This window comes from Peromyscus leucopus, chromosome 3 (genome assembly GCF_004664715.2).
Source record: "Peromyscus leucopus breed LL Stock chromosome 3, UCI_PerLeu_2.1, whole genome shotgun sequence".
NCBI classification, from domain to species: Eukaryota; Metazoa; Chordata; class Mammalia; order Rodentia; family Cricetidae; genus Peromyscus; species Peromyscus leucopus.
The window spans coordinates 116,868,928-116,891,818 of NC_051065.1; the positions used below are offsets into that span (position 1 = coordinate 116,868,928).

The 22,891-nt window shown below is 43.2% G+C and overlaps 1 protein-coding gene across 1 annotated transcript in view; it reads right to left on the reverse strand.

Annotated features, from left to right (window-relative positions):
• Positions 1 to 21,222, reverse strand: part of Shq1 (SHQ1, H/ACA ribonucleoprotein assembly factor) — a 111,315-nt gene extending 90,093 nt beyond the window's left edge. The window contains exons 1-5 of the mRNA XM_028872708.2: positions 20,995 to 21,222; positions 19,769 to 19,833; positions 15,145 to 15,267; positions 14,053 to 14,213; positions 4,253 to 4,365 (exon numbers count right to left, since the gene is read on the reverse strand). Of these exons, the coding sequence (XP_028728541.1) occupies positions 4,253 to 4,365; positions 14,053 to 14,213; positions 15,145 to 15,267; positions 19,769 to 19,833; positions 20,995 to 21,137 (605 nt within the window). The 5' untranslated portion in view covers positions 21,138 to 21,222. The remainder of the gene's footprint in view (positions 1 to 4,252; positions 4,366 to 14,052; positions 14,214 to 15,144; positions 15,268 to 19,768; positions 19,834 to 20,994) is intronic.
• Positions 21,223 to 22,891: the final 1,669 nt, after the last annotated feature.

The window sequence follows — 22,891 nt, forward strand, 5'->3', positions numbered from 1 at the left end:
TGCATAATTTAAACTAGAAAATAAAATCTAAAAAAATAACAGGCTTACGAGAGAGTAACCTGAGCTCAAAGAATAGAAATACTTAGAAAACAAGGATCATATTGAAGAACTGCCAAGATAAGTTGAAAATAAGATACTGATAACAATAACCTTCCAGATATGTCTGATCCATGGCCTACAGGCTGCAGACACCCCAGAGTAGTAGCTATCAATCAGACCCAACACAATAATGTAATGGGTAGATATCAAGATCAAGATAAAGGATGGACACACCTGAAAGCTACACAGGAATTACCCCTAAGGTCACTGAACACAGGGCACACACACATCCTAGAGGGGCAATTCTAAAGAAGCAGAAACTGTGCCAGAACAGGATGGTGGCAGGGGACAGGGAGCAAAGTAGGTGGATCTGACATATAGGCAGAAGGCAGGGTCCTCAAGAAGTAGAAGCTGAGGAACTCTGAGTCAAAGCAATGACCAGGACTACGGCTCCACAATGCAGGGGACACCAGTGCCCCTCTGGGAGACAGAGCCACAGGAAGCTGAAAGGCATGAGAGAGATAATAGCTTCTGCCTGAGGCAGGTTAAGTTTGATGTGTCCATCTAGGGCATATAAATATACAGCTATCCAACAGGCAGCTGGACACAAGTCTGATACTCTGGCGGGAGGCAAAGTCATAAGTATTGTGACTAAGGAAGAGGGAAGAATCATGCAGAAGAACCAGCCCGGGAGAGAGTAGGACAGGAAGCACTGAGGACACAGGAGAGGAGCCCACCTCAAGAGGGCGCTCATGAGAGCAATGTAAACTGGCTTGTTAGAACAGCATCCCAACCACCTCCACCTCATCTTACCACCCCAATACAACCCTCCAAAATGATAAACTGATTATTCTGAATAAAAATTCTCAGATACCATTCCAAGAATCCAAACTGTGATGGTTATTCTGTTTTCCATTTTTACACTGTACTGCAGATCAACTCATGTTTCATGCATGCTGGGCAAGTGCTCTACCACTAAACTACAGCCCTACACCCCTACAATGCTTTTTTCATTTTGAGACAGTCTCACTAAGTTGCCTAGATAGCTTTGGACTCAGATAATAGCTCAATCAGGCCTTGAACTTGTGATCTTTAAACCTTACACTTGCTTCTTCATAGTCCTCACTACTGCCCTAGCCTCGAGAGTACCTAGGATTGTGGGCCTGCACCATCAGACCCAGCTAATGGTTTATCTTTACACTGTCTATGAATTAAGAGTTGCGTGAACATGGTTTGTGACTGACTAACCATCTACTTCCACAATCAATTATCTCACATTTGAAAATGCCACTTCACTCACTGAATGTCCTCCACACACCAACAGCCACAGTATGAGCAACGACCCGCCACGAGGGCTCCACTACTTAACACAGGCATTTAGAACACAATATGTTTTTATTAAAAGAAAAAAGTGTGCTACACAGGGGAGCACTGAGGAGGGCATCCTCCTCCCCCAGCCACAGGTGGAAGGTCTATCTATGAAAGTGACATCTGAGCACCGCCTTGAAGGTCAGTTATTCACGGACTGAGCCAGGGGAGAGAAAAGGTGAGCAAAGGGCAAGCATGCGTGGAAGAAGTACATGAGAAGCAGTGGACATGCAGACATCAGCTGTTGCCTGGGGATAAAGCATGGGCGAGGAAGAGTGAAAGTGACTGACAGAGGAGCAGGGTCCAGGTCAGAGAACACTGGATAGCACGCTAAGAGAGAGAAGCTCTGTCTGAAGCCAAAGGCAACCGAGCGTGGGAGGAGGCAGATTTCACTTGAGAGCAGCAGCTCTGGGAGCCATGGTGGAAGAAGAAAGCACCAGACCCTGAAAATGTCCCAACAGACACGTGATGACATGTACACACCTGCACTCACACACATGAGGAAATAAATAAATAAAATAAAAAACTCTAACATAATATCCAAAAGAAATGATTAAAAAAAGAAGAATCAGGAACAATGAGATTTATAAATCACCACGAACAGCACTTGCTCAGGCTGCAGAACATCCTAAAAGAATAATCAAACTGCATTAGACCCTGATTTTACAACAGATTTCAGAACAGTCACAACCCAAAAGTAGCTAGACTTCACTTTGAAATGTATAAATTCCTCCTTACAGGCAGTTCAGCCTCACTCTGTCCTGCTTAGGGTAAAAATCACATTCGTTTTCTTGAAGTCCCTTCACAACCTGACATCACCACTCCACTGAGAACCACTCCTTAAGAAACAGAAAGAACAGTCCATGAAAACGACTAAAGGAAATGAGCCTCTGGGGCCAGTGAGACGGCCCAGTGGGCAGAGGCACCTGTCAAGCCTGGCGACCCGAGTTCAATCCCTGGGAACCCACACGGTGGGACGTGCAAGTCCTGCAAGTTGTTCTATGATCTCTACATGTGTTATGACGTGTACGTACACACACACACACACACACACACACACACACACACACACACACACACACACCTCACACACTTCTCTCTCTCTCTTAAATATAGTTTAAATTTTTTTTTAAAGAAAATAAGCTTCCGGATAACGCTGCACAGGAAATGGAGGAAAACAGGGCCTGCTTAGACTATCCTGCTGCCAACTATAAATCCCAATATCCTAATCCTCTCAGGTCGCAGGCACAGTCTTCTAGGCAGTTCTTCTAATTAAACTCCCTCCCACATGAAATTTCAGCCTTGGAAAGCTCATTCTGTTTTCATACTGGCTGAGAAATTTGCTGACAATGAAATTTCTACTTTAAATATTCAGCAGGATTCTAAATGGGTTCCTTCAAATTACTCTTCAGTGGACCTTTAAAACCACCATTGAAGAGATAAAAGTAATTAGAAATGGCAGTCTAAATAGAGCTGAGTCTCTCAGATGTCCTCCACAGTATACCACCACCCTCTCTCTCCCAGCTTCCCTTTGGAAGTTCAGCCACTCATCACCACACATCACTCATTCCATTTGCACATCACAAGATTCACTTCTGCCATTCCAATTAGTATCCCACTGGGTCACAGGAGAGAGAATGTTAATCACAAGAGCATTGGCAGTTAAAGTGGAATAGTGTACATAAAGCGGAAATACAGAGTGATAAACGGAGCCTCTTTTCAAGTTTTACCCAACCCACTTAGTAGTAGTGTGACCTTGGGCAAGTCCCTTCACCTCTTCCTCCTTGTGAAAACGAAATGAAATAACCCTGATAAGCTGAAAACATTGTATAAATATATGGGGAAGCAGTGATTATAGTTATATGGGTAACAGTTTTGAAATCACTGGCCCAGGGCCTGGGAAAAATAATAAATGAGAGCTACATCAATATATAAATTACACTCATTCTCCACATACCCTCGAAGAGGTATTCAGATGCCCAGTGGAAGTGCGAAAAAAGTGCTGCTATCTTGGCCAGTAAGAGACAGCACATCCCTGCTTTGGTAAGTTCCTTCTGCAGATATAGTTCTGATTACAGCAAAGGTTGCAACAGATGCAAGTGGAACATACAGCACAGAGAGCAACCATCTATTCACTGCAGATAAATGTTCTAGGAGGATCCCAGACTAGCAAGAAATATAGCACGTGTAGACCTGGATTCTTATGGAAATCAAGACGTATTCATTTACATGCACAAATAACCATGACACAAATTCTACTGAAAGAAGTACAAACAAATACTCTCCGACTTTGATGTTTTGAAGTCTGGTGAGGAAACTGCTAAAGAGTATTAAGAGTTCTCCACTGCTGGTGTAAACTAAGTAGCAAGTTTACAAAGGCACCCAAGTACAGCCATCACAGGTTAGGGGAATGTGAATGAGGGTTAGTGCCTTCACTAACTCCAGGATCTAAAGCGCCTATGTCTAGGACACTGAGGGGCTGAGAGATGGCTCACTCAGGAGAGTGCTTGCTATGCAAACACAAGGACCCAGGTTCGGGTCCCCAGCACCCTCCCAGCACTACAGTCCAAAGCAGGGAAGACAGAGATAGGTGGATTCTTGGAGCTCACTGGCCAGGCCTGATGAGCCAGCCTAGCTGAATGGGTGAGCTCTGTATTCAGCGAGAGACCTTGTCTCTGGAAATAAAGCAGAGTGATTGAAGAAGTCACCCATTGTCAAGGTTTGGCCTCTATGTACACATGTACGCACAACTACACAAACACATGTATATACTCAAAGATTCTGAAAAAAAATTAAGGAAGTGTTAAATAGCTATTAAACTGCCACAAAAGTTAATAATACTCACAGATAATGATCCGGGTCAAATTTGGCCAGCTCAGCAGCCAGGCGTTTCTGCCTTCGTTCAGTCAGAGGAGTGAAATCTGGATCCTTAATATCAATAACCTCACTCAGTTCATCCTAAAAACACCATAACAAGAATGAACACCATCTCCAATCTTTAGCAATTAAAAATCAAATGGGGGGAGGGGGTTTGGAGAGATGGCTCAGTGGTTAAGAGCAGTGGCTACTCTTCTAAAGGACCCAGGTTCAATTCCCAGCACCCACATAGCACCTCACAACTGTCTATCTCCAGTTCCAAGGAATCTGGTACCCTTACACTGATACACACACAGGCAAAACACCAATACACATAAAAATAAATAAAATAAGCTGGGCATGGTGGAGCACACCTGTAATTCTAGCACTTGGGAGGTAGAGGCAAGTGGATCTCTATGAGTTCAAGGCCAGCTGGTTTACAAAGAGAGTTCTAGAACTGCCAGGGCTGTTACAGAGAAATTCTGCTTCACAAAACCAAGTGTGTGTGTGTGTGTGTGTGTGTGTGTGTGTGTGTGTGTGTGTGTGTGTGTATATATATATATATATATATATATATATATATATATATATACCAAATTGGGGGAAGGGAGGAGGAACACCAAAACATGGAGAAATCTGCCTGATCACTAGAGTATGAAACAGCTTGTAATATTTAAATTCAGATCTAACAAACAGGTATGGTGCAAGCCTTTGCTCTCAGCACTTGGGAGACAGAGGTGGGCAGATCTCTCTGAGTTCAAGGCTAGTCCGGTCTACATAGCCAAGTCCCACCAGCCAGAGCTACACAATGAGACCTTGTCTCAAAATACAAAAAGCAAAATCAAACAAACAAAAAGCTATAATTGTTTGAATCTACTATTCTATAGACTCTGCCAGAAACTTCCATATAAATCAACCCATTTTAATCCATAAAAGAAACTAACCAGCACAAAGGATCATGGGGCTTACCACCTAGCCTGATCACCTCATCCCTAGAACCTATAAAGTAGAAGGGGAGAAAACTCCAAGAAGTTGTCATCATGACTCCATACACATCCTGTAGCATACAGCTCCCACCATGCTGTGGCAGGTGCATGTGTGCACATGTGTGCATGTGCTCATACACACACACACATATATTTATTTATTTAAAATGTTTAACACAAAAAGCAGAATTGAATAAACCCTTACAAACATACAGGAACATTTAATTCTCCATTCATTTTCCTTTTTAGCCCTGGAGATCTGAAAGTTCCTGAAGACAGGAAGGTCTGAGTATCCAACATCTACAGAGAGACGTGGCTTTCTTCCTACTGTCTAGCTCAAAAAACGAAATCCTATACAGTCTACTTTGTAAATACACTTGCTGTGCAGACTTGATGACTTGAGTTCAATTCCTGGAAGCTACACAGAGATAGATAAAGAAGACTGACTCCATGAAGCTTTCCTCTGACCTCCATTCCCACAGGCACACATTCATAAAAAAATTAATTAATTAATTAAAGAATGTTTATGAGTAATTCCGATGTCTTTGATTTTCCACTTGGAACTTTAAAAATCTAATCCTAAGAATCACCACCTATCTTAAGCAAGATGTGCATATATGAACATGTAGCATGTTTCCCAAGCAGAATTCTACAGAACAGATAAACACAGAAATTGTGAAGTGAAGAAACCTCTTACAATCCAAAACATTCCCCCAACTGTGGCTTTCTTCTGTCTCCTCCCACATCTACTATCAACTCCAGGTGCGAGCACAGAACTGGAAGAAACAGGAAGGATGTAATGGGAAAGAAATCAGGCAGTAACCTGGAGAGCTGTGCACGTGAACTGTTCCGGAAGATTTGTAAGAGGAACACATACACAAAAAGAAAACAGAGTGACAAAGGAGAGTTGCTTTTGAAGTCAGGAGCCCTAGGATCTTGAGCAAGTCCCTTCACTTCTTATGTCATTAAAAAAAGAAAATGAAGTACTCATATGAGAGCACTTTAAAGCTGATGGTCAGAATGCAAGATTATTAAAGTAAGCTATACTAACTTATGGGGAGTCATAAGGACCCAATCTCCCTACATAACCATAATTTCCAAAAAACCTCTTGGGCCAGAGAAATGGCTGAGTGGGTAATTTGACTGAGTTCAAACCCCCAAGCCCCTTACGGTGGAGGAGAGAACTGCCCCAAAAGCTCATCTCTGACCTCCGCCTGTAAACAATGGCATGTAAAAAGGCACACACACTCACACAAAATAAATAAGATTCTGAAGTTTAAAAGGAAAATAAATTCTTTCTTTCTTACCATACGGCGTGGAGCTCTTAACCTAAGTACATTCAAATATAACGAAGGGATCCAGTGACCTTTTTGGAAGCCACTGGATCAACTAGAATATCTTAATACTTTCAAATACAAACATTTGAGGCAACAACCAGACCAATGGCTGTCCACAAACATAAAATTTACATTCCAAAGTTCCTTTGCAATTTACTTTTTGGAGACTTGGAATGCATTTTCCTACAGGAATCCTATTATAAATAGTAGTTAAGAGTCTCAGGGCAGTCCTCAAGTTTATGCAATTCATTATAAATTGAAACAGAACATTCATGATGCAAAGAACTTAACAAGCACGCAGCAGAGTTTCCATGGGAAAAACGTGCAGCCTCTGGAGTTGAATCCACCAGAACATCTCCTCCCCAGAAATACAGCATCGGTTCTTCCTCCTCCCCTCAATTTCCTCACTGGAATTCCTAACTCCAGCCTCAGGTCTACAGGGCACATGTGGACAAGGGCCTTGGGAGGGCAGGCAGTATAATGGACCCACAGGCCTTGCCTGGGTCGGATACTACTGTGGGCACCACTGCTTTCCCTTGGACTGCAAATCCACAGCATGATGCCATCCCTCCCTCAGCTCCTCTCATGCATCACGTGGCCTTATCTCCTCCCTCTGTGAGTAGAGTCGGCCACATACAAAATCCTTGTTGGTATCGTCCTTAATCACAGTTGCAAAGTTCTTCTGCCATGTAATGTAAAATCTTCACAGGACAGGTAGTCACAGGATGCCTTTTTGTTCTTCTTGGGGAAAGGGGTGGCATTCGGAGCCACATGCTGTTGTATTAATATAATACAGGCCTAAATACACTCACTAATGTCAGATTCACTTTTCTCTGTCTCCATTCCACGGCTGTTCCCTGTTACTCACTGGCTTCCTACTGAAAACACAAATCCTCCTTCCACTTCAGGTTCCTTACTTGATAACAGCAATTAAAGTGGGGGAGAGGGCAGAGGAACAATTAATTATTGCACCTGGACAGACTTAAGGTCACGAATGGGCTATGATCTGTGAGGACTGACAGAAAACGGTGTTTCAGCAGATAAATGGAATCCTGGAACCTCGACTCCTAGCTCTACATCATCAAGCCCATCTTGCCTTTCAAACCAATGCCAGCCTTTCCTAGAGTTACAGACTAGACTTCTTGTCATTTCTGGAGCATACACATCTGTCTCCACTCCAACCCTCTGCATCTACAGTGTCCTTCTCATCATAACCCCATGCATGTCCTATCCTTGAAGGGGCCACCTCTGGGCACCCTAGTCACAACAGTTCCCTATCTCACATACCACAGTTTTCCTCCACCTGCTACTATCGCCATTAGCTTATTAGTTGTCTACATGATGACTATCTGTCTTCTCCATAGAATGTTTCAATGCGGGGAGGGGTCTAGTCTACTTTTGTTTTCACAGCATTCTCAGTGTGTAGTGTGACTAATTGTATGTCAGCTTAACACAATAGTTTTGGTTTGGTTTGGTTTGGATGTTTTTGGGTTGTTTTTTTTTGTTTTGTTTTGTTTTGTTTTTTGTTGTTGTTTTGTTTTGTTTTCAAGACAGGGTTTCTCTGTGTAGCCTTGGCTGCCCTGGAACTCACTCTGTAGATCTCGAACTCAGAGATCTGCCCGCCTCTGCTGCCTGAGTGCTGGGATTAAAGGCATGCACCATTACCGCCCAGCTAACATAAACTATAGTTATCAGAAAAAATGGAGCCTCAGTTGAGAAAATGCCTCCATAAGATCAGGCTGTAGATAAGTCTGTGGGACATTTTCTTAGTCATTGATGGGGAAGGGCCCAGCTCTTTGTGGGTGGTGCCATCTCTGGGCTGGTGGTCCTGGATTCTATAAGAAAGCAGGCTGAGAAGCCATGAGGAGCAAGCCAGTAAGCAGCACCCTACCCCTCCATGGCCTCTGCATCAGCTCCTGCTTCTAGGTTCCTACCCTATTTGAGTTTCCGTCTCAACTTCCTTCAACAATGGACTAAGATGTGGAAGTATAAGCCAAATAAACCCTTTCCTCCCCAACTTACTTTTGGTGATAGTGTTTCATCACAGCAACAGTCACCCTAACTAGAACAGTATACCTAGCAGTCAGAAAGAGATCACTACCGAGTACACAGTGCAGAGGCTGTAGACTGGTCTGGTTGCTGGAACAGAGATCCAATAATGAGCACACAGACAGTCCCCAACCTCACGGGCTGAACTGGAGAATAAGAGAGTAACACTTTCCAGCCCCGCTGCCGCTCCCCTCTAGTACACTGATTCAAGGCCACCAAAGCAATGCAGCAGAGAGATCACACCACGTGACTACTCCCAGCCGGGCAAACCCCACCTGCATTGTTCTATGTACATACATAGCAGGGCCTTGTTCAAACTGGACCCTAATAAGAAACTAAAGCAGCTGGTTATGGTGGTGCATGCCTTTAATCCCAGCACTTGGGAGGCAGAGGCAGGTGGATGTCTGTGAGTTTGAGGCCAGCCTCATTTACAAAGCGAGTTTCAGAACAACCAGTGCTATACAAAGAAACCCTCTCAAAAAGGAAAAAAAAAAGTAAGAAAGAAACTAAAGCAAACTAAGAAGCAGAGGTAAATTTTTGAATGTGAAAGGTCCTTCACATGCTCTGCACAGTATTTGTTCCCATAGAGTAGCATGATACTACCCCCAAAGGTTGTTGGGGGCTGTACAACCTTTAGGAGGTGTGGCGTAGCTGGAAGAAGTAGGTCACTGGAGGCAAGTCCTTCCGGGTTATTATCCCCATCTACTTCCTGTCTTACTCGGCCTCCTGGTCCTCTGAGATGTGAGCAGCCTCTGCCACATGTTATCATCACCATGAATATGCTCATCTGGCATGCCTCCCCTATCATGATGGACAGAAAACATGAAGCAAAATCTTTCCTCACTTAGATTGCTCCTATAAGCTACTGTAGTAAGAACAATGGAAAGCTAATACACAAAATCAGACTGGAATCTAAAGGAAGGCATGGCTGGAGGGCTGCTTGGTGGTAGAGTACTTGCTTAGCATGCATGTGGTCCTGGATTCAATTCTCAGCACTACAAAAGAAGAAAAAGTCGGAGGCACCAATCAACCCAAGGAAAGGAAGAATAGAGAATTAACTTCAGCAGGAAGGAAAGAATTCCTTTTTCTCTGTTTTAGAATTGCTGTGGTCACTAGTCCCAAGTGATCTGAAGATGAACACTGCCAGGAAAAGGTCATGGAAGACTTAAGCCAGGCTTGTGTACACTTAAATCACAGATCAAACAGGACCCAAGCCGGAAAGAAAATGAACTGTGTATGCATCTGGCCAGTGCGTCTCCTGGAGACAAAGGCCTCAAGTCCCTGAAGCAGCCAAAGGAAAGCAAGGGCCAGAAGGCCTGGCATCCTGCAATGAAGGCTGTCTCAGGAGACGGCTGGCTGGGATGGTGCCCAGAGACTCCAGGACTGCGGCTGCTGGCAGCCACCAGTGCCAACAGCTTGTTGTGCTGCCCTGACTCTGAGCAGCCAGGGCAGTTTTCCAAAGGCGCCCTGGTGGCTGGCAGAGATTTCAAAAAAAGGCAAGAAATCGTGTGTGTGTGTGTGTGTGTGTGTGTGTGTGTGTGTGTGTGTGTGTGTGTACATGGGAAACAGGGGTGGGAAGGGTTGGTGAAAGGGAATTTGCTTCAGCAATAATATTTTCATTATCAGATAAAATACAGAAGTTTGCAAACTCATTTAAAAGGAGACAGGATTATTCTTGTAAAGGGTTAAATTATTCACTGAAGACGTTATTTCTTCTTTGTATTACATTTTTTAAATTAGCACATTGCTTTTATTATCAGAGAAAACACAACTACTTTCATTTAAAAGAATAGGGAAATACTGGCAATATACCAGTAGTGAACAAATGTTTTGGGTGTGTCTTGATTCAAAGGCAGAAATTAGAGAAACTAAAATTGTGAGAAAACAGGATTAGAAGTAATTTTTTAAATCGTATTATGAGATAAATGTTCTGAATCCTCTCACTGTGTGACAACCTTTTCTAGGAGCATCTCTAGCCTCCTCACTAAAGACAAAGGGCAATACTGTTTATGTTACTTGGTCATTTTTAGCCACTTGATGTGACCATCACAAACAGAGCGGTTGTAAACACACTCGATAAAACATACCAACCTTACTAGGATTCCCGAAAGTCTGATTAATTCCTAATGTTATAAAGAACACCATAGCCCTCAAATTTAATTTGTGTAAGAAATCCCATTTCTTTAAAGCTTTTTACTGGATTTGTCTCCTGGTAAAAAGTGTAGACACAACAGTAAAGACGCCTTGAGGAACCAGTATTGTTGGGCTGACGCAAGAACAGTGCTCAGAAGAGATCCATATAAATCCCAACTTGGTGGCTTCAGGTTTCAGACTCTCTCTGGATTGCAAGAGTATTCAGAAACATTCACGGTGTTTAACAGTGTGTGTTAGAAGGCTGCGGGAGCACTCTCTGTCCAAGCACATGACTACTTCTACAGTAATAATTCAGACACACACTAAGGATGTAGTTTAGAACACCTTTACAAACATCTGGGGGCTGGAGAGATGCTCAGTTGGTGAGAGCACCTGCCATGTGTGGTGGTTTGAATGGCAAAGGTCCCCCACTGACTCAGACATGTGAACACTTGGTCAACCGCTGGAGCTCTGTTTGGATGGGTGATGGGTCTTTAAGGATGTGGAGCCGTATAAGAGGAAACAGTGAGAAAGTGTATAGCTTCTTCCCACTCCTAGTTCCCTCTCTCTGCTTCCTGTGTGGAAGGAAGAAAATGGAATAACCTGCTTCCTGCTCTTGCCACCATGCCATGCCCTCCCCTAGACCATAAGGGACCCTCCCTCTAGAACCCTAAGTCCAAATAAACTCTTTCTTTCCTAAGTTGCCTTTGGTCGAGATATTTTATCATAGCGACAGGAACTGTGCTACCCTGATAACGTGAGTTTGATCCTCAGAACCCATGGTACAAGGAGAAAAATGAATCCCAAAAATTATTCTCTGAGCTCCATGTGCATGCTAGAATACAAATGCACCTGCAGTCACATGCATGAGTCATACACATATACACAAACACAAAAATAAAAAGACTTTTAATTAAATAATTTAAAACATATTGGGAGAACCAGCCGGGTCTGGTCAATTACTCCTGTCATCTCACCACTGAAGACGCCGAGACAGAAGGATCACCAAAAGTTCAAGGCCAGCCTGATTTACATACTGACTCCAGGCCAGCCTGGGCTTTATAAAGTGAGAACTTGTCTCAGAAACAAAAAAAAAAAAAAAAAAAAGGAAAGAAAAACTAGAACAAAAACTATATTGTTTCAGATAAGGTTTTGGTGCCAAATTAAACATATGTGGAGACTGGAAGTTCTGAGAGTGTCTGGGATTCCAGTGTTCTGTGCATGGGGTGGCCAGCCTCTCTTGCTAGTAGTGTACTACTTACATGATAAAACACTTGGAGTCCACTTGCTCCAGTACCGTGCTCCTTCGAAAATGAGGGAATGGGAGCACAAGTTTTCAGGAAAACAATGTTCACGCTATTAAAGTTTGAAAAAGAGTTTAGCAATTTAGATAGTAAAACTAAATAAACAAACTCAGCATTCCTGACTGGGAAAGAGATGATGTAATCATAAAGGGATGGACAGGTCATCCTAACTACACTAATACTTCCTTTCCTAAGCTGGGTGGCAAGTATATAGGTATCTCATGCTTTAGTTACACCATGCAGACAGAAAAAGTACCTACATACATACATGTCCTGAAATACCATGTTATTCCCAAGAGTATGTATAACTTTTATGTTTCAAAGCACCACTTTTCACAATAAAATCTAGGTGTCCTAGTATATATTTGTGTTCCCAAGACTTGAAAAGGGGAGGCAGGAGAATCAGGAGTTCAAGGCCAGTCTTAGCTACTTACTGAGTTCCAGGACAGCCTAGGATACATAAGACCTTATATCAAAAAGACAAAGAGTATTTCATAACAATGCTTACTTAAAAGCAACCTAAATAACTTTGGGAAGCTTTTCAAGAAATACAAAAACTTGTGACCTAAAAGGGACTTGGCCTCACCCAAACTATGGTCTTCTAGTATTCTCTAAGTAAAAAGAAACCCTTCAAAGTGGTCACACTTAGTACATTTGGGAAGCTGAGGCAGGAAGATACTGAGTTCAAGGCCAGCTACATAGTGAGACTGTCTCCAAACACCAAAACAAGTAAGCAAAGCCCTCAAAGGGATCTTCCCTACTAGCAATCTGGACAAGGGCACTTTCAACCTGAATGAAGATTCTGGACTTAGCCTGTATGACATTTACTAGCCTTCATTCATAACTCTGGACAGGCTAACCCCAAATAAAATGATCACAAATTAACTGTTGGCCAAAAAACTGAGGCCTACTCACTTTGGTTTTCGCCACAGCTGAGTGAAGCTGACTGTATTCTAAGTACCTCAGAGATCACCAGAGAAACAAGAGACAGGAGCGGCAGAGGGCTCACCATACGCTGCAGAAAAGTGCCCAACTGTTCACATGGACATGGTCCTTCAGGTTATTTGCTGCTGAGCAAATGCCAATTTTGTTCTTTTGTGGGAATCTTGAGAGTAACTTCAGTGTTTTAAGAGGAGTTTTTATAGTGTCCAACACTTTGCAGAATTTTCTCGTATGTTTATAGTATCTCACGACATTTTCACAATAAATTTACAGAATAGGTTAGCAAAATCATTCCCATTTTACCAAGAGAGAACAATTTACATGTGGTCAGTGATCATCACAGTATCCCCAATATAAATGGAGACAGAAGTACAACCAGAATGAATACTCTTGGCTTTTTCTTGAGAGACTCAGATACACCTTTACTATCTGAGCACGACTCATGGGAAAATCTGAGATTCAAAACATCTCATAGTTTTGCAAAATCCAAAACTTCCTAAGCAGCACTCAAATGAGAGTTTACATTTGACCTCCACCAAGAATAAGCAGAATACACTATCTACTGTGCAACAAGAACTGAACAATTTTACCCAAACACAATCTAGAGGAGGCACATACCTGCAATCCCAGGAGAGGCTGAAGCAGAGGTATCACAAGCTCAAAGACAACCTGAGCTATATCTCATCTGTCTGTCTGTCTGTCCATTAAGTTTAAAATCAGAACAAGCGAAACTAAACCAAAAGCTCCCAGGCTCATCCTCATCAGAAAATTCTGTCACCCTAGTACTTAACACATCCCTTAGATGTATCCTGCTTCCTTGAGGTTGTCCAGAAGCACCAGGAGAGAGAGGTTGTTTGTATTTGATCTAGATTGTTCCCATCTAGAACCCTAAGGACAGCAGCAAGCTGGACAGGGAAGAATGGGCAGCTGTATGACCCTGCTTGCTACAGACACTATGTTACCTTAAAAACGCCCCAGGTAAGCAGAAATGAAGTTGAAACACCCTGTGTGCCACAGTCTTCCAGAAGGACAGCATACCTGTAACCGCTGAACCACACCGGCCCGCAGGTTTCCAAATCCATAGTGACACTGTGATTGCAGAGCACTTTCTGAGACCTCTTCATAGGGAGTCTGCTCAATTTCCCAGTCAAAATCTGAATCCTCGTCGTCAGCTCCTTCTTCAGAAACACCAGAAGCACCTAAATGTATTAAACATAAATTTTTTCCTTAAAATACAGAGGGCTCTGGGTACAATGAGAGGAAGAAGTTGCTACAGGGGAAAGGCCTACCATTGTGCACCAAAGGCATAGAGAAGAATATTCACAGCTCCACTGCTCATGATGGCCAAAAAGTAGAACCAGCCCAAAGGTTCACCAACAGTAGGAGGTATAAACTCACAAAACCATCTATCATACAGTGATGAAGATATATATACAGACCTCTGCTGTAACATAGATACACCTCATAAAGAATATTGAGTGTAAGAAGCCAGATGAAAGGCCGGGCAGTGGTGGCGCACGCCTTTAATCCCAGTACTTGGGAGGCAGAGCCAGGCGGATCTCTGTGAGTTCAAGGCCAGCCTAGGCTACCAAGTGAGTTCCAGGAAAGGCACAAAGCTACACAGAGAAACCCTGTCTCCAAAAACCAAAAAAAAAAAAAAAAAAGAAGCCAGATGAAAATGAACACACTCTATGGAACAATTATGTACGCAAATCATAATCAGGCAAAGGGGAGGGTACTGGTGGTCTGGGAAAGAACAGGACACAGTACCTGGGAAGAGCATGGGTGAGATTCCTGGGATATTGGAAATAAATAAACACTACAGTTTGTGACCTAGCAGGTATTTGTATTGTGTAATGTTTTCAACTATACACTTCTGATAAGACAACGTTTCAAAGTTTTAATTGACCAAAAAAAAAAATGTGAGTTGTCTACTGGTCCACTACCAGTTATGACTTCTAATTGCGATACCAGGTAAGCTATTTTCACATTAACCTGAACCTTCCCTTTTTCTTTTCTTGAACTTTTTTTTCATCCAATTTTCTAGGCCCAAGCCTCTTCCCCTAGAAACACAAAATATTACAAACATTCCTACTTATCTTCATTTGCTCCCAACTATGGTAAACATACCTATTTCTTCCACAAGTGGTTTGGCAGACCTGGATTTTCTTGGGGCCAGAAGAGCAGTTAACATGTTCAGCCCCTCAAAATGCTGGCCAGGAGTTTCCTTGGGCAATCGAATGGTAAAAATTCCTTTAAAAGAAATTGTTTTATATTTAGACAGATAAGAATACTCAAAGACTTCATAAGTATATATAAGAGAAATGCAAGTATGGTTAATATATAATTCTATGAGAAAAAAACCTTTGTTAACTATATATCTGAAGAGAATTAATATCCAGAACATATAAAGAACTCAGGCTGGAAAAATGGCCCAGTTGGTAGTGATTCTCACACAATCATAAGGATCTAAGTTTGAATCTCTGGCACACATACAAAAAACCGAACACATCAAATACCTATAATCCCAGTGCTAGAGAAGTGGACACAGAAGGAACCCTGGAGTTTGCTGGCCAAGCTGAAACAGTAAGCTCCAGGCTCAGTGAAAGACCTTGTCTCAAAAATTAGGTGGACTGTAATGGAGGAAGACACCCTAAGTCAACCTCTGGTCTATACTCACATGCATATACATGCACAAACACATACAGATACAAGCCTGTAGCAGGCGTTCTCTCCAGCCTAGATTCCTCCTCCTAGTTATTCTCTCTGCTGGCCAGCCCTGCCTATTCCTCTACTGCCTAGCTATTGGCCATTCTGCTTTTTATTAGAACAATCAGGTAGGTGCCTTAGGCAGGCAATATAAAACAGCAACATATCTTTCCATAATTAAACAAATGCAGCATAAACAAATGTAATATCTTTGCATAGTTAAATATTCCACACATAAGCAAATGTAACACATCTTTACATAGTTATAAGTAATACTCCACAGCACAAACCACACTTAACATACATATTCACACAAAGAAACAGACAAAAAAGAAAAGAAACCCACCAAACCAAATGGCAAATAAACACATAAAACTGCATCCTTAGCTAACAAGGAAATGGAAATCAAAGTACACTGAGATTCCATCTCAGCTCAGTCAGAATGGCTCTCACAAAGAAACCCAACAACAAAGGATGGCAAAGATGCAGAGATAAGTGATCCCTTATACACTGCCAGTGGAAACAGAGACTGATCTTACCATTAGAAATCAGTAAGGATGTCCCCCAGAATACTACAAGGAGGATTACCATACGATCCAGCTACCACTCCCTGAGGAGTCCAAGTCATCACACCACAGAGACACCTGCACATCTAAATTTGCTGCAGCACATTTACAACAGCCCAGTTATAGACTCAGTCTAGGTGCCCATCAACAGATAATAAAGAAAATGTGTATCTACACAATGGACTTTTTACTCAGTCATAAAAAAGAATGAAATGATGCCATTTACAAGAAAATGGGTGTAACTGGAAATCTTATTAAGGGACATAAGCCAGACTCAGAAGGACAAATAGGCTTTTCCTCCTTTGTGTCTTTTTATGGATGCATGAACAGATAGATAGATAGATAGATAGATAGATAGATAGATAGATAGATAGACAGATAGATAGACAGATAGATAGACAGATAGATAGACTGATATGATATACAATATATGATATATCTCTCTCTCTCTCTCTCTCTGTGTGTGTGTGTGTGTGTGTGTGTGTGTGTGTGTGTGTGTGTGTGTGTGTATGGGTATGTCCTGTATATGAGACATGAAAGCATAGGGAACTAGGGGCAAGGACACTCAGAGGAGAGGAAAAGTGGGAGAAGGGAGAAAGGAAAAGTTTGGGGTAGTGAATATGTTCTAAATATATGATATAGTTGGAAGAAATTATTTTCATGAAGCTTAACACCTTCTGCAATGAATATACACCAATAAAGCATTTTTAACTGAGCTATTTAAAAAACATATTTCCTCATGGGGTCCCAAAAGTTGGCCCTTATTATAGATTTAGTGATTATAAGTCAAGGTTAAAAAAATAGTCTTAAAAAGGTATTGGTGAGATTATTAAGGGCTTTTCCAAAGCTGTCATTGCAATCAGAAGTCAATGTGTCCAAACTACAGAATGCTTTAGCATTACCATACCATCTTAACCCAGTCAAAATACCACAACTCAAAGAGTTTCTAAAATCAGTGGCCCAAGGAGGCAACAGCACTAACTGTTACTTATAGAATATATTTTTGGACTAGGAGGCAAATTAGATTAGCTAATCCAAAGAATAGCAGTAGCTTTCAGACTACATACACTAAAGCAATTAGTTTAATAATTTATTAACAAAAGAGATTTTTTTTTCTTGAGAAAGCCTTGCTATGTAGTCCTGGCTAGCATCAAACACACATGAAATTATGTTCCTACCTAGGCACCAGGATTACAAGTATGTGCAGCCTACTGTTTTAAACATTTTACCTCTTTCAGCATACTGACATGCAATCTAATATATCACATGCAACTCAACCCAAATACCCACACATATACAACTCCTCAACTCTAAGAACTTTACAGTTTTTTTAATTATTTATTTTTATGTGCATTGGTGTTTTGCCTGCATGTATGTCTGTCTGAGGATCCCCTGGAATTGGAGTTACAGACAGTTCGGAGCTGCCATGTGGGTGCTGGGGATTGAACCCGGGTCCTATGGAAGAGCAGTCAGTGCTCTTAAGCGCTGAGCAATCTCTCCAGCCCTGAATTTTACAGTTTTGTTTTATGTTTTAAAGTTTGTTTTTTAAATATATACATGTGAGTACAAGGGCCTATGAAAGCCACAAGAGGGTGTCAGATTTCCTAGAGCTGGAGTTCCAGGTAATTATAAGCTTCTGTAAAACCAGAAACTCGGGTCCTCTGCAAAAGCATAAGTATATGCACTTAACAGCTGAGCTCTCTCTCCAGCAATAAAGTTTAATAACTCCATTGTTATATGTAACTTATTAAATGTACATCCACAAGCTAGGATGGCAGCTTCCTTACACTGATCACATCAGATATACTGCATTGTGAGTGAGAATTTGATCATAAGTTTCTTTAGTCTCATTTCCCCTCCTTCACCCCAGTTCATTGGTCAATAATTACTGAAGTATACAACTGTACAGAAGCTACCCTTCTCAAATTAAAAAAAGTCATTATTATTGTACATGCATGTGTGTGTATGGGGGTGTGCTATGGTGTATGTGTGTCAGTCAGAGCACAGCTTTGTGAAGTCAGTTTTCTCCTTTACCTTTACATGGGTTCTGGGAACCAAACTCACCATGGTAGGTTAGTGCCTTTACCCACTGAGCAACCTTGCTGGCCCCATAAGCTACTCTTTCTCCAAACCCAGTGACAAAGGAAAAGACAATAGCTAGTTGAAGAGTAAAATAAATGAGTTTGTGGCTAGCTAAAATGGGGACTTATCCATCATGAAAGAAAACTCAATTACTCTTTAAATTCTTCCATGGATAATTTCCCATCTACCTGTTATTAAAATTCAAGTTTGAAAACTGTAAAAGAAAAATTCCATTCAAAAACTCCTAAATCATCCCTATTTTAAAATCAATCATTTCATGTTGGTGTTTACTTTCATGCGTGTGCTAAACGTAGAAACAGTTCCAGAAAAATGAAACTAGAACATTTGATTCAAATTTAAAGAATACCGAAAAATAGTTTAAAAGACAGGAAACTGCTAACTGCCCCAAATCCAGATAACAGGCACTAAACATTGAAGAAAGAATTATGTAGTGTATGTAGCTAGACATCTAAAAGGCCCCTTGGTATCTTTAAGGACTACTACTCTGTGGCTACTGTAACATAAGGAACCCACAAAACCCTAACCAAGACTGGGCCTGTGGCTCAGTCAGGAATGACTTGCCATAAAAGCAGGAGGAGCTGAGTCTGATCCCCAGAAGCCAAATAAAAATATAAGGTGCAATGGAGCATGTCTGTAACCCTAGAGTTGGGGAGACAGAGACAGGAGTATTCATGGGCTCACTGCCCAGCCTGTCTAGCCTAACAGATAAGCAGCAAGTGAGAAAGCCTGTCTCAAAAGCACGCCTCGGGATGACATCAGAGGTTGTCCTTTGGCTTCCATTTGCACATCCACACACATGAACCCCCACACATATACAAGCCCCTCCCAACACACCCACTTACATCTACATATGCTATCAGTAAAGTTCTATTCTCGAGTCAAACTTCAGCTCTGGAGGGCCTGCTCACAAAAGGTCATCACAGCTGAGCCTGTGGACTATTTTACCTTCCCTCACGGGAGGAGGGGCGAGAGGGGGTCATGGGACCCTCACCTGAGTATCCAGCCACCACCACACACACACCCACAACCAGTGTATGATAGATACAATTATCCCAAGTACATGTGGTCTTGGAGGAGGGGCTAGAGTAACAGGATGAAGGCAGGGAGTTCCATCTATGCACCCCTGGAGAAGCAATGCAGACCTTCTACTGTGGCTAATCTGCTCCTGCCATAACCCCTGACCCACTACTCCGTAAACCTAATAAACTCAATGCTTCCCCCAGGGAACTTGGGTGGCATCACACCTATTTGTCAATGAGACCTTAGCAGAGGTAGAATGTCTCTCTCAGGGAAGGAATTTTAGCAACAAGAGCATACACACACATTAAAAAAAAATACAGAAAAATAAATCCAAACCCCAATAATAAATGCCATACCTTTATCTGCATCATAGGACCCCTGCTCACCTCCATTTTCTACAATCCTTCCGGGAAGTGTTAATCTGAAGATTTAACACAAGGTCAGTGATCACCAATCACAGTATATCTGTAGCCATCAAAATCTATCAACCATTTGAATGGCAATTTTTCAGCACTTCCTTCACATTTTACAAGCTAAATAACTTAGATTCCTTCTTCAACTAAGAGAGTAAAAATCAAAGATTCCGCATTGGAATAGCTTTCCATTTGAATAGCTACCAATAACCAGATTGGGGGGGGGGTAACAATAAACCTAAGTTATCAAATGCAGTTATGTTTGTACTGCTTTAACTTAATTTGTAAATAAATTGACATCTAAGGTTTGTAGGTATAGCGAAAATAGTTTACCCAGGGTTCATTACTATTCACGGTGTCAGATACCCATTGAGGAGTCTTGGACCTTCCACGGGGTGTGATCCCACTGGATTTTTCAAGCTGGCATGCTAGTTAATATCTACTGTGGTACCCGCATGAGCAGTGAAGAAACCAGCTTGAATGCACTGGAGGGCTCAGTTGAAAAGCGGAGGGCAGGCAGCTGACGTTTAGCGAGTTTAGGAAGAAGACTCTCGCAGCGTCCACTGCACTGAGGGGGCCAACAGTACTGCCTAACTCAAAGGACGGCTATCAAAATCAAGATGACGCACACACGAGCCCTTAAGACGATGCCTCCTGCCTACACACCGAAGGTGCCCCCAGTGTCAGCTGCCACTACTGTTTCGGTTCAACGCGGAGAAAAATCAGTGCACAGTACAGCTCGCCTCTCAGGGCAGCCAGGCAGAAATTGGCTAAACTGATGTGAAGGGGACCTGAAAACTGGAGGAGGCAGGGGGCAGTCCGCCAGGAGGCGGACCCGGCAAGCTTGCCGGCGTGTGTCAAAACACCGACCCACGCGGGGAAGTCACCACGCGGGGAGAGGCGCGGGCGTGCAGCGCAAGAACAGCACAGGTCAGGGAGGATCGAGGGTGACGGGACAGACGCTGGGTGGGCGGCCCCGCGCTCTGTGCCGAGATCCGCAGGTGCGGAAGCAGGCGATTCCGCTGCAGGTCGACCGACCGACCGCGCGCCAGGGGGAAGCCGCCGGCCGAGGCAGCAGCGAGAGAGCCGCGAGCGCGTCGGCGGGGCGCAAATTCAATCGCGAGCGCGGGCTTCTGAATAAACGCAGTGCGCGGGCGGCGGGGACTCGCCTCAGAAAGTACGGCTTGGCGTAGAACTTGAAGTCCACCCCCTCGAAGTACACGTCGAACTCGGAGACGCGCGCGTGCGGCACGCGGATGGCGACCGTGAGGAAGTCGCGGTCCTGGCTCAGCTCGAACGCGGGGGTCAGCATCGCCGCGCAAGCCTGGAGCCACCACGGGCCCGCTCCGCACGCTCCGGGTCCCCAAGCACCAGACCCACGCCGTTTGCCTCGGCGCTTCCGGCCAGAGGCGGAAGTGGGTGCGCGTGAGGGCCGGAAGTCCCGTCCCGCGCCAATCTCCTTGGAGACGGGGACGCTTTCTCTGGCTAGGCGGAGTTTTCAAACTGACTAGAAAGCGAAAAGAGGCCCTGGAGCCAGACTAGTTGGACTTCAACTCAGGGAATTTTTGGAAGAACTGGAAATCTAACCAGGAAATGTGCGGACTAACAGGAACACGAATTCACTTTAGACTCACTTAAGGGCCTATGGAGAGGTTTAGAAATTATTTTAATCGCCTCGGTTTTTCAAGTCAACAAAGTGTTTTTGAATTCCTGTGCGGACATTTCCCAGTTGTATGACTTTAGGAAAACTACAAAACTTCTCTATACTTCAGAAACCTCTACTATAAAGGGAGGATAATATTAGTCCAGCCTCAGATGCTGCTAGGATAGCATGAAGTTATCCAGGAGGAACGCTGTACCCTTCAAGTTGCCAGCACTCAGCAAGTAGGCGCAGGTTCTGCAGTAGTCACAGCGATTTACATCGCCCCTCCTTACAAGGTTTCATTCAGTTCTCACTTGAAGACTATCGTCTCCTCCCTCGGCGTTTTCTCCCCTTCTTTATCCCTTATTTGAATGGTTTTTCTCATTAACAGAGCATCCATCCTCTAATTCAACCCACACTACAAACTGTAGGGTAAAGGGGCCAGCCAAAGAAACACACTTTGGCCCTGAAACCAGAGCCAAATAAACACACTCTGCCCCTAACCAGCTCAGGACGAAAATCCCCTAGGACGAAATCCAGCCAATCTCTGAGTTCGTCCAAGCTCGGGGATTGAAATCAGACCAATTCCCACCCTGAAAAATCTTCACCCTGGAAAAACTACACCGCTAAAAAGCCTCCTATAATCTCTGGGCTGTTCAGTTTGTAGCTGCCTTTTTCCACCCTAGCAGAGGCAGCCATTCTCCTGGATTCTTCCCTTCCAATAAATCTCTTGAATGAGGTTTGGGTGAGACCTTTTGCCAGAGTGGAGCAGAGCAGAGAAGTAACAACTTTTGCTTTAGAGCCTGAGCGGAGAAGAGCAGAGCAGACTGGGAAAACCTTCCTTCAGGCAGAGCAGAGTTGTTACTCTCTGGGGACCTGAGCAGACCTGTAACAACTTGGCTGGGGAAACCCTCCCCTGCTGTGGCAGAGTCGTTACACTGGGGAAACCTTTCCCTGGAGCAGGGCTGCAAGGCTTATGGCTTGTGGTACTTTGTGGTATTCCTTGGTTCCTGACTGCCAGGATCCCTTTTGATTTGAGCTGTAATGCTTACACAAACTCCAAGGAAAGGTGGGCTGAGCAAACAGGATCAGCATCCAGATGCCTTGTCAGTGCCCACTCAAGAATTGTGCTTCCTCTTTATTTACCCAGTTTCATTTTTCTCTGTTTTCGTACACATGTTGGAAGCTGTCTTTTGTCTTTTTTTTTTCTTTATTTATCTTCACTTTATTCTTTTGAGTTCCTCTGTGATTCTCACTCTCCCAATGCCTTTCTCACTAGTTTCCCTCTTCCTTCATGTATTCTCTTGGGCTTCCTTCCTTCTCGTTTCTCTTACTTCCAGGAACTAGCACAGTCTAGTATCGCACTGGTTAGTTTTATGTCAACTTAACACAAGCTAAAGTAATTTGAGAGGAAGAAACCTCGA